We start from the raw sequence: 15,919 nt of genomic DNA, 5'->3' as shown, positions 1-15,919 counted from the left end.
ATTATTTGAAAAAAGAATATGACTGGATAATGCCGTTGCATGAGATCTTTTGTAAGAGATGTCTCTCTTATGCTCTTCTGTTCTTTGTTCAATAGATTTGTTTGTTTGTCCAAATATCTTTCGCTGTGATGATGAGTTTGAGAGGAAAATTGTAGAATCAAGAGAAATCCTGCTGAACCTGGTCCACTTAAACAACAATTTAAGTTATAACATCCCAGCTAGCCATGCTGCAGTTGTTCAATATTGTCGTTCACGTGAACCTGCACGCACAATTGCAATAAACAATGGCACGCCAGTTGGAACAACTTGAAAAAATACGTTTTTATGTATCGATTATGTGAGGCAATTTGTACCTGTAATTTCCAGTTTGTTTAAATAATTCAATGTTTATTAGTATTCCTTTATAAATACCTGAAGAAGGCTGCCATATGCCGAAACTAGTAGTATTTGTCATTAAAATCTTTATATGTTATCTCGGTTTTATAGTCATTAAATCTATATTTTATTCATATATATATATAAATATAAATTGATTTGCTTAATTTTGTCAACTTTGAATTTTAATGTCAAGAAAATTAATCATTTTTATTAAACGAATGTTAGTCCTTTTCATTTATTTTCTTTTCATGTTTTTTTTGGCCCAATAAATAAGAATTTGAAAAATTAACTGAAATTATTATTATTATTATTTCGGGCGACTCCAGGAGTCCTTAGACTCATCGAGGGAGACCCTAAACATCATGTCCACACAACTATGCGACTACATTCTCACAGTATCTATCATACCTTGCCTTGAACTCGTTCACCGTCATAGCACCCACAACAGACTCTGGCAGCTTATTCCGCTCATTTACCACTCTAAAAGTAAAGAACCCAGCTCTAACACCCCTGCTAACCACACTCTTGCCCAGCTTCCATAGGTGTCCCCTACTTCTCCCACCACCAGTCCTGATCTCAAAAATATCCTCTGAATTAATCCTATAGAATCCCTTTAGCAATTTGAATGTCTCAATCATATCTCCCCTCCTCCGCCTATCAACTAGTTTCTGCAACCCACAAATCTTCAACCTGTTCTCATATGGTTCATTCCATAGACCTGTTATCATCTTAGTCACTCGCCTCTGGATCCTCTCCACCTCCTCCCCATCAAGAAGGAACCGAGGTGACCAAATCTGGGCATGGTAGTCGAGATGAGGTCTTATCAAGGCTCGGTACAGAGGTACAATAACTTGCTTGTCTCTGCTCGTTAAGGTATTTTTCAACAACCAAGTGAGTTGATGAGCTGATTTAGCTACTTTTGCAATGTGCCCCCTAAACTTCATCTCCCTATCCACCAACACTCCCAAGTCCCTGTCCTCATCAATCTCTTGGAGTACAGTTCCACCAATGTGGTATACTGCTGCTAATCTTTTCACCCCAAAATGCATAACCTTACATTTTGTCACATTAAATTGACATCCATTCTCCTTAGCCCAGAACTCCAATCTATCTAAGTCATCCTGCAAGACTTTGACATCTTCTGCATTCACTATTGCCCTACCCAACTTTGCATCATCAGTGAACAAATGAATTGTTCCACTTAGATCCTTCCCTATATCGTTAATGAACAGATTAAACAGCAGTGGTCCAAGAACAGAACCCTGCTGCACACTACTAGTCACAGGCCGTCTTTTGGACTCTACTCCTGAATAAACTACTCTTTGATATCTCTCCATCAATCAACCAACCACCTATCCATCTCACCAACCCTATATCCATTCCCATATGTTGTAGTTTACGGATTAGTATTCCATGTGGTATCCTGTCAAACGCCTTTGCCAGGTCCAGCAGTATCACTGTAAACTCATTTCCCTTATCCAGTTCAGCCGTCACCTTGTTATAAAACTTGAGCAAGTTACTGAAGCATGATCTACCCTTCACAAAGCCATGCTGTCCCCTGTACAGTATCTCATTTTCATCAGTCCATTCCTGTATTTTTCCCTTGACTACTTTCTTTAAGACCTTGACAACAACTCCTGATATGCTGATCGGTCGGTAATTTGCAACCGTAGTCTTGGATCCTCCTTTATGCAGTAAAACTATTTTCCCCTCTTTCCACACCTTCGGGACTAAACCAGACCTGAGACTCAGATTAAACAACATGGTCAAGGGCACTGATAATTCCTTAGCCGCTTCACGCAAGACCCGTGCCGGTATACCATCCAATCCCACAGATGTGTTCACATTAAGGTTCTGTAATAGACTAGTCACCTCCACTTCATTCATCACTATTCCCGTATAAACTAATGGTTCCTTCATTTTTTCAATGTCACCACCTGGATGATATGCTTTTGCAAAGTGCGCGCTCAGTAACTCCACTATATCGACTGATTCAGTGACCTCCTTACCATCGTCATTCCTTAAAATCATTTTGCCGTGTACAGTTTTTTTCTTGCTTGCAGCATATTGAAAGAACTGTTTGGGATTCTCTTTTGCTTGCAAAGCTAGTTTCCTTTCATAATCCGCTTTTGCTTTTTTTACCACACTCGTTACCTTTCTGGCCTGCACTTTATACCGTTTGTGTGCCTGCAGGTCACCCCTTTCTTTAAATTCCCTCCACAGTTGTTTCTTTTTTTGCAGCTCAAGCTTAATGGTGTTATTCATCCATTTAACCCCTACTTGTTTTACTATTCGGACCCTAGGTATACAATCAGCCATAACCTCCTGTAAATGCTCCATGACCACTTCCCATGCTCTATCGACGTCCAGCCCTTGTAGTTGTACATGCCATGGCACTGATCCAAGCAATCTCCTAAGCTTGTCATACTTGCCAGCACGGTAATTCCACATATATCCTGTCTTAATCGAAAATTCCACACCTTTAGCCACCTCCCAGGTCGAAACCTTATGATCACTCTCACCAATAGGTGGCAACACGGTCATATTCATTACAGTCAAATTCTCAGATGCTATTACCAGGTCAAGCACTCTCACACCCCTAGTATTTTCAGTTACATGCTGTTTCAGATAGTTATCCCTTAATAATTGAATAAAATCCTTTTCCTTCCTCACATGTGTCCTCTCCTCCTTCCAATCAATGTTACCATAGTTGATATCCCCCATAATAATTACTCTCCTTCCACTCATTTCATCAATTTCCCTATGCATACTATCTCCACCATCTATTCCATCACCTGGTCTATAGCAGTACCCAACTGTATATTTTATTCTGCCAGTCTCAATCTCACACTAAATAGCCTCAAATGAGCTCCTTTCACTATCCTTCAATTCTCCTTGGCTGCAGTTCATCCGCTATCATCAATAATACCCCTCCCCCCATTTTATTTTCTCTGTCCCTCCTAAACACACTATAACCTACACATTCTATCCCACTAACTATATCATCTTCCGTCAGCCGTGTTTCACTAATGCCAATAACCTGTGGCCAGGAAGAGCCAATCAAGGCCAAAAATTCTTCCTTCTTGTTCCTAATACTCCTGGCATTAGTATACATGAAATGCAGTGATCCCTTAGTCCCACCCCTATATTGATGCATTATTCTAAATGACCCATTCCCATTTTTTGTCCTTAGTGCTGGCTCGGGTACATTATATACATTCTTACACTCATCTGTCTCACTGATGTCTGCATATCCATTCCCCCCCCCCCTCTTTGGTAGTTCTAGTTTCCCTGGTTTTGCACATCCATTTTCACTTCATTCAGCAACACTCTTTCCAGTCTCTGCACAACAAGTCCATTCAAATGCAGACCATCCATTTTGTATAAGTCCTTTCGCCCTTCAAACTCATTCCACACGTCCACGAATTCCACACCACACCGTCTGCATAACCTACGCATAATGTCATTTGCGTTTATGGCCCTCCTTCTAAACTCCTCTCTGTCATGCCGCAGCAACAGACTAACCATGCTAAACCTGTCACTCTTTTCTTTCGCTACCTTTAACAATACTTTCAAGTCCTCTCTCATAAAAAATTTATCACCTTTCAATTCATTCGTACCTGCCACAATTATTAATTCTTTCACCCTCTGTTTTTGCACTCTAATACTCTCACTTACATCCTTAAATTTCGCACCCGCTAAGTACGATTTAGTTACACTGCCATCTATCACCCCTCTTAATAACGAGTCACCATACAACACTCTTTCCTTCATTTCAGAAACTCTCTCATTCTTACGCTGTTTATTTACATTAGCCGAATCACTCTGGAAAGAGTTTTGCAGGTGCTCTAATTGCCGCTGCGCATTTTGTATCACTGCGCGCAACCTAGCGACCTCACTTCCTACAAATAATTCCTCATTATTTTTATCATTTAAACCATTTTCTCTCTCTGTATGGTTGCTTTCACTCTTTCTTAGATCACCGCTCTCATTGCCATCTTGTACATCGCAATTCCCTATCAAGCCAAAATAAAATAATAATCTTAAAATGATAAGCAAAATCAATTAAAAATAGGAAATGAGTTAATAGATCATTAGCATATATGCACATATATAAATTAATTAGCTTAATTTTGTCAACTTTGAATTTAAATGTCAAGAAAATTAATCATTTTTATTAAATGAATGTTAGTCCTGTGCAACAAAATTTTTAAAGAGCTGATTGTGAACTTGTTAAAATATAAAAAGCAAAATAAGGTTAGATGAATCCAAATTCAGTATTAAGTGGAGTGTTAGAATTGTAAATATGTTGATGAACAGAGCATTATTTGTAAAGGTGAACAAGAAGTACAAATAATAAAAATTAATAAAATTTAATTTAATAATAAAAACAAATAATAAAAATTAATAAAATTTAATTTAATAATTAATAAATTACCAAACATATACAAAATTTTGATTAAGACTTGCCAAGTTACTTCAAGCCCCAGGTACTTGGACCTGAAAAATCAGACAGCCAATTCAATCCACATGCCTATTTCCCAACTCCACTTGTTGCTTGTTAAATACTAAATTTATAACTTGCCAAACACTTTTGCAAAATCCAGAAAAAAATTACAGTATATGCATTCACTTCATCAGCTATTCTTGTTACTTTGTTATAAAAGGTCACTAAATTATTGAAATGAGGCATTCCTTAAGAAGTCCATACTGGCACCATTATAAATAGTATTAACTATTCGGTTCTGTATGCGAGTTCTTATGAAGTTTTCCAAAATCTTAACATTCACTGAAGAAATGCAGTCTTGTTTTCAATTTGATTCCTCCATTTGCAGTGGTGTGTTTTATCCATCTTACATTTAGGAATACTTCCAGTTGCAATATTTTCATTTAACAACAGGCTAATGTTATTGTTATATCATCAGATTATATCATTTTTAGTACTTTTCCTTGAGCATAGCAAAATTTCATCAAGCCCCACTGCTCTGTGGATGTTCATATTACTTACTACTTTAAATCCATCTGTTTCATTAACTTCTAATCCATCAATCCTATCCATCCTTCCATGAATAAAACCTGTTTCACCAGGATTAAATGTCCCAATTAAGTGATCATTAAACAACTCTGCTATGTCACCTGCATTGGTCACTATTTGTAAGATCATTCATCCATAATAATAATTATTATTATTATGTGATGCCTCCAAGGAGTCATTGAGGGAGGGCACCTACTCTACAACTCTCCATCTCCACCACTCAATCCACGAACTGCAGCTGCCATTATCATCATCTACACAAATGCCATCTACTGCCCACCATCACCACCACCACTAGTATTTTCTCAGACAATCAGAAACATCACAAAAATACTGAGAAGGACACTGACCTGCAGAGATCAAAGAGTTATCGTTGCATTGTATAAGACCCTGATCAGACCACACTTAGACTATTGTTCTCAAATTTGGTCCCCAGGATTTGAAGGGGATAAATTAACTGTGGAAAGGGTACAGAGGCAGATAACAAAGATGGTTTCTGGACTGTACAATGTTTTACCAATATGGCAAGTAGTAGGACAAATGGTTGTGGATGGATTACCGTGCTGGATGGAGATGGGACTCAGGTGACCAATGCAGATTACATGGTTGAGCTATTTAATCATTTTAATAGAGTGATCTATACTGGTACAGAATGGAACACTCTTCATTCCTAGAAGGATAAGGTGTGGTGAAGTGTTTAGAAGTGAATGAAGAGGATGCATTCTGAATATTGACTATGCTAAATATTAGTAAGGCAGGTTGACTAGATGGAATTTCACCCACGTGTTTTAAGGAAATGTGTTGTGGAACTGACGGTGCCATTGACTGCTGTTTAATGAAAGTCTTGCAATGGGTCAGGTTCCTGGAGAGTAGAAAGAGAGTAGGATAGTGCCATTGCATAAAAGTGATGATAGAATTGAGGTATTAAACAATAGGCCTGTTTGTATTTCTTCTGTAGTTGCTAACATTTTGGAGAAATTGGTAAGAAATCGTATACAGAATTATGCAGAACATATATGGTGCAAAGGGTGAAGCTTGACGCTTTTTATATTCCCTGTTGTCTGTTTCAGTAGCAGTGATGGGAGAGATTTGTGAGCTATTTTAGCTCGCCCTGAGTGGGCAGAAGTGGTTATACATCGTTGAGTGTTAGGATGGCTTTTGGTCTTTTATGTTTCCAGTGGTCATTACCATCATAGTTTCTGGCTTGTTGTATAAGTTGGTTTGGATACGTAGATGTCTTCATAAAGAATTTTTCTGCTAGGGAGTGTAGTAGTGGAGAGATGTAGGGGATATTTATGTCTCGGTGGATCTGGGCGTTCCTGATGAACCACGGGGCATCCAGTATCATTCGCAGGCACTTGTTCTGTAGTCTTTGTAGCTTGAGGATGTTTGTCTTGGAGGTATGGCTCCAGGCTGGGGAGGTGTATATAACTGTGGGACAGATCACTGTCTTGTACAGTAGAATTTTGTTTCTTGAGCTTAGTTTGCTGTCTGTTGATCAAGGGATATAGCTGGGCGATAACTTTTGAAGCTTTGGTGCATGTGCTCTTGATGTGGCTGTTGAAGCACAATCGTTGATCAAGAAGTATTCCCAGGTATTTTGCTTCAGTTTTCCAGGGAATTTTAGAGTTGAACAGGGTGATGTCTCCTTTGGGGGGATGCTCGTCTTCTTGTGAAGAGTATCGTTGTGCTTTTCTGGGGGTTTAATTGTAGTCGCCAGTCTGTAAACCATTTTTCTAGATTCAGGATGGTGTCTTGTAGTTTTTTGGTTACGAGATGTGGTTGGCAGGATCTGGCTAGTATAGCTGTATTATCTGCATAAAGGGCAATGGTGGATGTGAGAGGATTTTGAGGGATGTCTGCCTCGGATCGGGACATAGCAGTGATCCTTGAGGAACTCCAGCGAGGATTTTCCATTGGGTTGAGACTGTTTCATTGATTTTGACTTGCATCTGCCTGTTTGAGAGATATGATTTAATTAGGTGTATCATGTTTAGTGGAAGGTTTGTATGATAAGTTTGTAGAGGAAGCCTTGGTGCCAGATCTTATTGAAGGCCTTTGAGATGTCTAGGAAGATGGCTCCAGTGTGCTGATTCCAATTAAATCCTGGGGTGATGTATTCTACCAGTCTATGGATCTGTTGGGTGGTGCTGTGATTTTGACGGAAGCCAAATTGTTCTTGTGGAATGATATTTAGTTGGTTGACATGATCTTGGAGTCTGATGAGGATGATTTTCTCTGCTATTTTCCCTAAGTTGGACAGCAGGCTGATGGGATGGTAATTTTCAGGTAGATGTGGGTCTTTGCCTGGTTTGTGGATTGGGATGATGTCAGCTATTTTCTATGACTGGGGGAAGTGCTGCCATTTGAGGATGGAGTTTATGATGTTTGCCAGATGTGCTATGGCTTTGCGTGGTAGTGCCTTAATGACTTTGTTAGTGATGCAAACGGAATTGTGCAGATGAGGGGCAACATTATTTATGCAGGCCAAGTTGGATTTGTTAAAGGATTCTCTTGTTTTAGTAATCTGGTTACATTTTACAATAGGATAACAAGAGCAGTGGATGAGGATAAGGCATACACTGTAATTTTTTTTTGAATTTTTCAAAGGCATTTGATAGGGTGCCACATGACAAGTTGTTTTTTAAGTTGCAACCTACAGGTTTTGGATATCAGGTGAGTGAATTGACTTGGTAACTGTCTTTCTTTTAGTGTTACACGGTGATCAGCATTCATTTTCGACAAATTATGGAATCTACAACCGTGTTATGAATAATAATTTTTAATTTCCCAACGTTTCGACCTTCATATTAAGGTCATCATCTGGAGTATACATATATATATATACAGGGACAAGCTAAATTATATTTCAACAGTATGTTAAAGAGACAATGATTTGATCAGTGGTTATTGTACTGGCCTGACCTCCAGTGAAAATAAATTAAATTAAAATAAACACAAACACATGCAATTCACACTTGAGATTGAAAAGCAGAACACACTTCCGTTTCTAGATGCACTTGTCACACATCTTCCTTCTGGCAGTCTTTCCTTTACTGTTTACCAGAAACTGACACATAAACTCCTACCACCACCAACACAAAAACTAGGTGTCATTAATACACTAAAAAACAGGGCTTTGAAAATTTGCTCCAATGAACAGCACTTAAAGATGAATTAATTTTTTTTTCTTTAATTATCTAATGGTTATTACACCAGATTCACAGAGGTCAAATTCATGTATTTTATACAGCACCTTTTCTGGGTTGTTATAAAGTTCACATTTAGAAATATTCATACAATTTAGTAAATGCATTGGTAATGCTTCCTCGATGTTACAGATTTTGCAGATGGGGAAGACTTTTATGCCATTGCTAAACTTGATTAGTCTTGGAGCAAGAGATCATGGTAGTGGCACAGTGATTAAACTTGGAGTTGATGCTAGCTCCTGGTTTTTCTGCTGAATACCAGTGGTGAGTCATGTCCAGGAGAATCGTTCTTTTTATGTTTTCTTTTTGAGTGGTTTTAAAAAGATTGAAATCTGTGGTATCACTGGATGTTGCAGCCATTTTTGCTACTTCATCTGCAGTTTCATTTCCCTTTAATCCCACATGGGATGGGATCCATTGGAAAATTATTTTGGAATCCTTATGTTGTTTGTTTATGTTTTTTGCTATGTCTCTAAGTATTTCTTGATGGCTAGTGTAGCAGTTCTTAATAGCTTGAAGGGCTGCTAAGGAATCTGTGAAAAATATAAACTCCTTTGGATTATGTTTATTCAAATGTTGCAGTACTGTGTTAATGGCTATTAATTCTTCATGGTATGATTGCATCCTATACTGTTGGTTGTTTTTAGTTCTATATTTTCAGAGCCATAGATGAGTATGCCACTCCCAGAATTGCCATTTGGATTTTTGGAGCCATCTGTGTAGATCTTTATTGAGTCAGGTTCATATTCAATTATTTTTGAAAGAGCTAATGATCTCAAGATTTCAGGGTTTTCTAGGCTTTTTTTTCTCGTGTTTCCCTATTTCAAAATTAATAACTATATTTTTCCTGTCTTGATTTGGAGGAAATGCTGGGTAGTTGGCTATTTTATTTGGACAATCCAAGGGAATTTTATTTTCCATGATTTCATGCATTGCTGATTTTTTCTTTATTCTGTTTGTTGGTTGCTACTTTTTAAAAAGTTCACTTGTTTTATGATGTGCAAGGTTGGCTCTTTTTTTCAACAAATTTAGTAAGATTTTCTTGCCACCTAATTTTTAAAGGAAAAAGATTGAATTTGAGTTTGCTATTTTGCCAGAAGTTGTATTCCTTAGTCCATATAAGATTCTAGCTGCATTTTTCTGAATTTTTATATGCTTGTCTAAACTGGTTTGTGACATTTGCATCCAGATGGGCAAAGCATATTCCATTATTGATCAGATAATAAAGGTGTATGTGACTTAAGGTTTTAGCAATAACTCTCCACTCTCTACAAAGATACTTTTCATGATATTTAGTCTTCATTTTGCTCTGATTGCAACGTTGTTGATAAGCTTAGTTGTTGATAACTAAGTTGATAACTCCAAGGTATTTGGGGTTTTCATTAAATGTAATTAGTTTACTGTTTGGCTTAATCTTTGGTTTCTACTTTCTAAGGTGGTTATTAATGGTCAATTAATAATGGTAATTTATTTATTGATGGTAAATACACAAATTTCTGATTTTGTAGGGTTAATTTTGATTTTTTAGTATTTACAATATGTAGACAAATGTTCAATGGCTTTGTTTAAGTGACCTTCTGCTGTTTCTAAGTTGTTGTGAGCTGAGAATAGGACCAAATCATCAGCAAACATAGCTATCTTTGTTTCTTTATTTATATTTTTATCTAAGTCGTTTAAGTAGATGGAAAAAAGGAGTGTGCTCAAAATGCTGCCTTGAGGCCCTGTTTCTTATTTTCACTTTCTTGGAAAAGGTATTATTTATTCTAACTCGAATTGTTCTGTTTCTTAGAAAGTCATAAATCCAGTTTAGAACTTTTCCTTCTATTTCAATAAGACAAAGTTTGGAAAAGAGTTTCTGCCTCCACACTTTGTCAAAGGCTTTGCTAAAATCTATAAAAGCTGCATTGGTGGATTTGGTAGGTTTGGTCTGGAAGTTATCTTGAATTGTCTGGGTTAAGTAGAAAGGTTGATCAGTTGTTGAGTGATTTCTTCTAAAGGCAGCCTGAGAATGTGGTAGTATACTATTTTTATTTAGGTAGTAATTTAGGTAGTTGGAGTATTCACTTTTTTCCATCAATTTGCATGGAAATTGGTCTATAACTACCTGTTTGGTCTTGAGGTTTGTTAGGCTTTAAGATTGGTATGATTGTGGCTGTGTTCCAGTCTTTTGGAGCTTTTCCTTGTTTTAAGCTATTGTTGTTCTCGTAGATAGGCTTATACGTTGGTTATGCATTACTTAATCACTTAAGAAACTTAAGGACTTAAGAAATTGACAACGTAGATAAGAATATAAATTAAATTACACTTTAATAAATATTTCCGATATTTCAGCAACGTCATTTGTCATCTTCAAAAGGAACTTACAAAAAAGGCACGTGCACGTAGGCACTACAACACGGTAACTGAGAATGAAGTGATGAAGCTATTGTTCTCATAAAAGTCCTGATGGTGCCCCCTAGCGGACTAAGTAGGTGTTCTTGGCTGTTGGGCTGAAGGTTTGCTGATGTAAGCCTCCCAAATTTGGGGCAGTCTCATACAACCAAATTTGTTGAGGTTTGGAGAGTTTCTTAGGGCTGAGGCTGATTTCATGAATAGTCTTTTGAATTTGTATTTGCTACAGTGTATTACTGTAGCTTTCTTCCACCGTATTCTGTGACGTGTATCCAGAGCATTGTCTGCAAGACCAGAGTGGCTGTACTTGTGAAAACGGATGTAGTCCTTGTGTTCCAAAATTCTGATATTCGCTGTGCTGCCTGTTTGGCCAAAGTAAGACAGTTTACAGCTGCAAGGGACCTAGTATACTCTAGGTAGGTCTAGGGGAAGTGGTTGGTCTTTAGTGGAGCGGATAAGGGATGCCAATTTTCTGTATGGTCTGTAACAGGAGGTCAAGGATTTAGTTCAATGTTTAGGGCCTTGTCTTTAGAACAGATTAGTTTAGCCCTGTTGTATAATGTTTTCACCACTCCATATTGTTGTGGGGGGGGGAATTGTTGGTGAATGTACCTACCTGTATGGGTGGGTTTTCTATAAACTGAGAAAACCAAGATTCCATCAGGCTGGCAGGTGACTAGTGTGTCTAGGAGAGGGTGGCTGTTGTTTTCCTCTTTTTCCAGGGTGAACTTAATTCTGGGGTGTTGGTTGTTTAAGGGTGTTAAGAATGAGAGGAGTGTATCAGAGCCATGTGGCCAAATATGACTACGTTGATCATGTGTCATGATCAACGTAGTGAAGCCATATGGTTGGTTTTTGTGGGGCAGAGGCTAAAGCTTTTTGTTCAAAGGTCTACATAAAGAAATTGGTCAAGGGTGGGGAGAGTGGTGAATCCATGGCTGTCCCCTCTATTTGTTTTTTATGTGTGGTGGTGTGTTGCCAGTATAGTGTGTGAGATCTTTGGCCAAATGTTTAGCTAATTTGTATATTATTAGCAAATTATTAGCCAATTTGCAGATGATGTGAAGCCGGGACGGGTTACTAGTAATATTGCCGATGTGGGTAACCTTCAGTATGGTTTAAATAAGCTGGACAGATGGGAAAATGAATGGCGGTACAGTTTAATGCAACTAAAAGTAAGGTCTTGAAGTTTGGGATCTCTAGATGGGAAGAGGAGGGGAAGGGACCTTTGGGTGATGTTTTAATGGAGATCCTGATAGAGACTTGAAGTTTAAGAGACTTATCACGAAGGTGGTGAAGGTAACCCAGATGACTGCTGCAATAATGAGAAGGACACTGACCAGCAGAGATAGAAGAGTTGTGGTTCCATTATATATAAAGCCTCAATCAGCCCTCACTTGGATTATTGTGCCCAGATTGGTCACCAGGATTTGAAGGGGATAAATTAACCATGGAGAGGGTGCACAAGTGGATAATAAAAAAGATATCCACACTATATAAGGTTAGATATGAGGATAAACGGAGGATGCAGAGTTTGGTCAATAGAAGAAGGAGAGGTGATACAGTTGCAACATTTAAACTGTTGAGAAGTAGTTACAGGGTTGAAAACTGGAGAGCTCTTTCAGGATAGATCAGAAGGAAGGAGCAAGGACAAGAGGCCATCTTTGGGAGTTACAAATGGAAAGGGTGAGTAAGAGGGTGAAGAGTGTTTTTTTTTTTAATCAAGGGTAGTTGGACCTTGGAATGTATTGCTTGATAGGGTAGTGAGAGCACAAACAGTGAATGAGTTTAAGGAGGAATGGTGTGATAGATTTTGTGTAGTTTAAAATGGGGCTACCACACTGAGTCTGATGACACCATGGAGATCCTGAATGATAATAGTAATATCCTCTAATGCAGCGTTTCCCAAACTTTTCCTACGACGGAACACTTCACAAATCTTGAAATTTTCGCAGAACACCTTGGTTATTTTGTAATGTATTAATCAATAATTAATTGTTAACTTAGCTGATTTTTATTATTAATTAATTAAACATAAATTAAACATAAACATCATTAAATTAATTTGTGCTGATTTTTATTGACATATCCCATTCTGATCAGCAAAAATTTATAATATTATTATAAGTACTTAAGAGTGAATGCAGACTTTTTCTCCTGTGTGCTGGTAGTTTTCCTCTCCTTTTGTACATTCTGGAGATCACTTTGTAGGTGGTGGATGACTCACTATCTGTTGTGTCACAAACGCCTTCAATAAGAAATTTCTTATTAAGAAATCTCTTATTGGAGAGATATCTTATTAAGATATCTCTTATTCATATTAAAATTTAAATCTGCAGGTCTATTACTTTTAAAAAATCATGGCACTACGGTTTCGAAACTTTCACCCTACAATATGAACTCGCAAAGAAAGCATTCAGTATTACTAGATTTGAGAACTGGATACAGATTACCTTGATCTTCAATTTTAGTGGAAAAATTTCTTTATACTTCCTTGCTGATTGGTCATTAACATTTGCAACACAGATGTTATTTCTTTCAGTTTTGAGAACAGAGGATACACTGCCCATTGTTGTAATCAGCTTGCAAGCAATTTTTATGATCGGTCATAAACAGCGGTATTCTCTTTTCCAATTGTTGAAAGATTTCGATGTGTGAAAATTAACGATAATTCATGAATATTTCCATGTTTAAAAATATGCCGCTTGGTCACTGACATTTGCTACACAGATGTCATTTCCTTCAGTTTTTGAGAACAGAGGATACGCCGCCCATTGTTATGATCTGCTTGCAGGCAATTTTTATGACCGGTCATAAACAGCGGTATTCCCTTTCCCAAATGTTAAAAGGTTTCGATGTGTGAAAATTAATGATACACAGATGTTATTAGGCATTCTGGGTCTGAGCTTTTTGACATATTCATGAATATTATTCTCCTCAGAATATTTCCACTATAAAGTATTTATTCATGAAAAATGCTTAGAAAACTAAAATGACAAATTCCAGGAGAACTTCTCACGGAACACTTATTCAGCCCTTCTCCAATACCATCTTACTTCTGCTTCACATCATATATTCTCAAAGCTTCAGATGTAATTGAGAGAATGAACAAAATGCAGAGGTACACTATCTTGTGAAACCACAAGTTAAAATGGCATTTGACTTTACTCTTGCTAGTTTACTCTTGCATTTTAAGTAAGCTGAGATAGTGAGTAGGTCATCATTTGATCCAGTTTTTTTTTCTTCTTTTTTTCCAGGAATCATTGAGTCTGTTTGATGCCTAACCTCTTGAATGAACCATAACCTAAAACAGGGAAAAAAAATCCCAGTTATTAAGATCAATGCAGAAACAATACAAAATATGACAGTTAACAACTTACAATTCAAGTAGTCTATAATACAGTGGTCAGTGTAAGATTTTTGTTGTTAATTTGGTACTTTGTTTTGGTTTGTTAGCATGTCGGTTTGAACAGACTAGTGAGTAGATGCATTTTATAAATTAAAACCTCCAAGTTGTAACAAACTGGACATGTGGACAGTTTATTTTTTAAATTACCATTTATTGCATTCATAATATCTAAATGTTTATATTATGGATTAATTATTTATATTTTATTATTATCTTTATTATATAGCACCTCCTTATTTCTTTTATTAATATATTTTTTAGTGTATTGTAGTTGGAAATGGTGGATTAGTTTGTGGAATTCATCGTGAAGATTTGATGGTATTGTTTCAAAAATATGGAGTTATTGAAGATATAATTATGGTTCCTGCAAAACCTTATGCATTTGTTATATTTAAGGATGCTTCATGTGCATCAACAGCACTGGTTAACATTAGTGGTCTGAGAGATGTAGGCAGCACTTTGAAATTACCTCTCTATTTGTCATTTGTAGAAAAAGGTAAGAATAAAGCGTCATATTATAATTTTGAATATGATATATTTATGTGCCAGTAGATGTATTTATAGAAAATGTTATTACTATTAACATGTCTTGAACTTCTCAGTTAATAATTGAGAATATTTTTACATCACCACTATATGAATGGCAATAGTTTTCTTTAAAATAAATAAATAGAATTATTCATTGGCATATCAAGGATTTGTCATGGAGAGAGAGGAGATGGAAATATCAAAATCTCAGTTAATTTTAACATCGACTTTGAACTTTGTTTAAATCAGTGACTTTTAATGCTGATATAAGTACATAGGCATGCTTTTTTAAGTCACATTAAATTGGCATCCATTCTTGTTTGCCCATGCTGCTAGTCTTTTTAAATCATCCTGTAAGATATCAATATAATGGTCAGCCTGGTTGGCTGAGTGGTTAGCATATCTGCTCTCCAGCCAAAAGGCTGTAGGTTCGAATCCTGCTGTGGGCATGGATGTTTATGATAGTCTGTGAAAATACTAGTGGTGGTGGGGAAGTAGATGGCGGTGGTGTAGATGAAAATGGTAGTTGCGGTTCACTATAGTTGGTGGATTGAATAGTGGAGACGGATAGCTGTGGAGTGGGTGCCCTCCCTCGATGAGTCTTTGGACTCCTTGGAGGTGTCACGTAATAATAATATCATCCTTATTGGCTATTGCTCTATCTAATTTTCCATCATTTACAAACAACTGAACCTTCAGGTCTCTCCATCAACCAATCTCTTATGTACATCAGCAGATTCATATCCATACCTACTTGATGTAATGTTTGAATCAGAATTCCATGTGGTATCGTATCAAACACCTTTACAATGTCCATAGTATGACTGCGTAGCCATTACCTTAATGCAACTCAGCTGTCACCCTATTATACAAAGTAAGTTACTGAAGCATGACCTGCCCTTCACAAGCCATGCTACCCCCCCATACAATATTTCATTCTCATTCATCCATTCCTGAATTTTGTCTTTA

General features: G+C 37.2%; 1 protein-coding gene across 1 annotated transcript in view; it reads left to right on the top strand.

The window, feature by feature from the left end:
- Positions 1-15,919, top strand: part of LOC150108066 (tRNA (carboxymethyluridine(34)-5-O)-methyltransferase alkbh8-like) — a 249,687-nt gene that overhangs the window by 21,591 nt on the left and 212,177 nt on the right. Inside the window, exon 2 of the mRNA XM_090415571.1 lies at positions 14,684-14,918. Coding sequence (XP_090271697.1) covers positions 14,684-14,918 — 235 coding nt within the window. The remainder of the gene's footprint in view (positions 1-14,683; positions 14,919-15,919) is intronic.

This window comes from Typopeltis vanoorti, chromosome 3, assembly GCF_054136105.1.
Source record: "Typopeltis vanoorti isolate ZY-2024b chromosome 3, IOZ_Tvanoo_1.0, whole genome shotgun sequence".
In the NCBI taxonomy this organism is placed as follows: Eukaryota; Metazoa; Arthropoda; class Arachnida; order Uropygi; family Thelyphonidae; genus Typopeltis; species Typopeltis vanoorti.
This window is presented reverse-complemented; position numbering and strand designations above follow the sequence as displayed.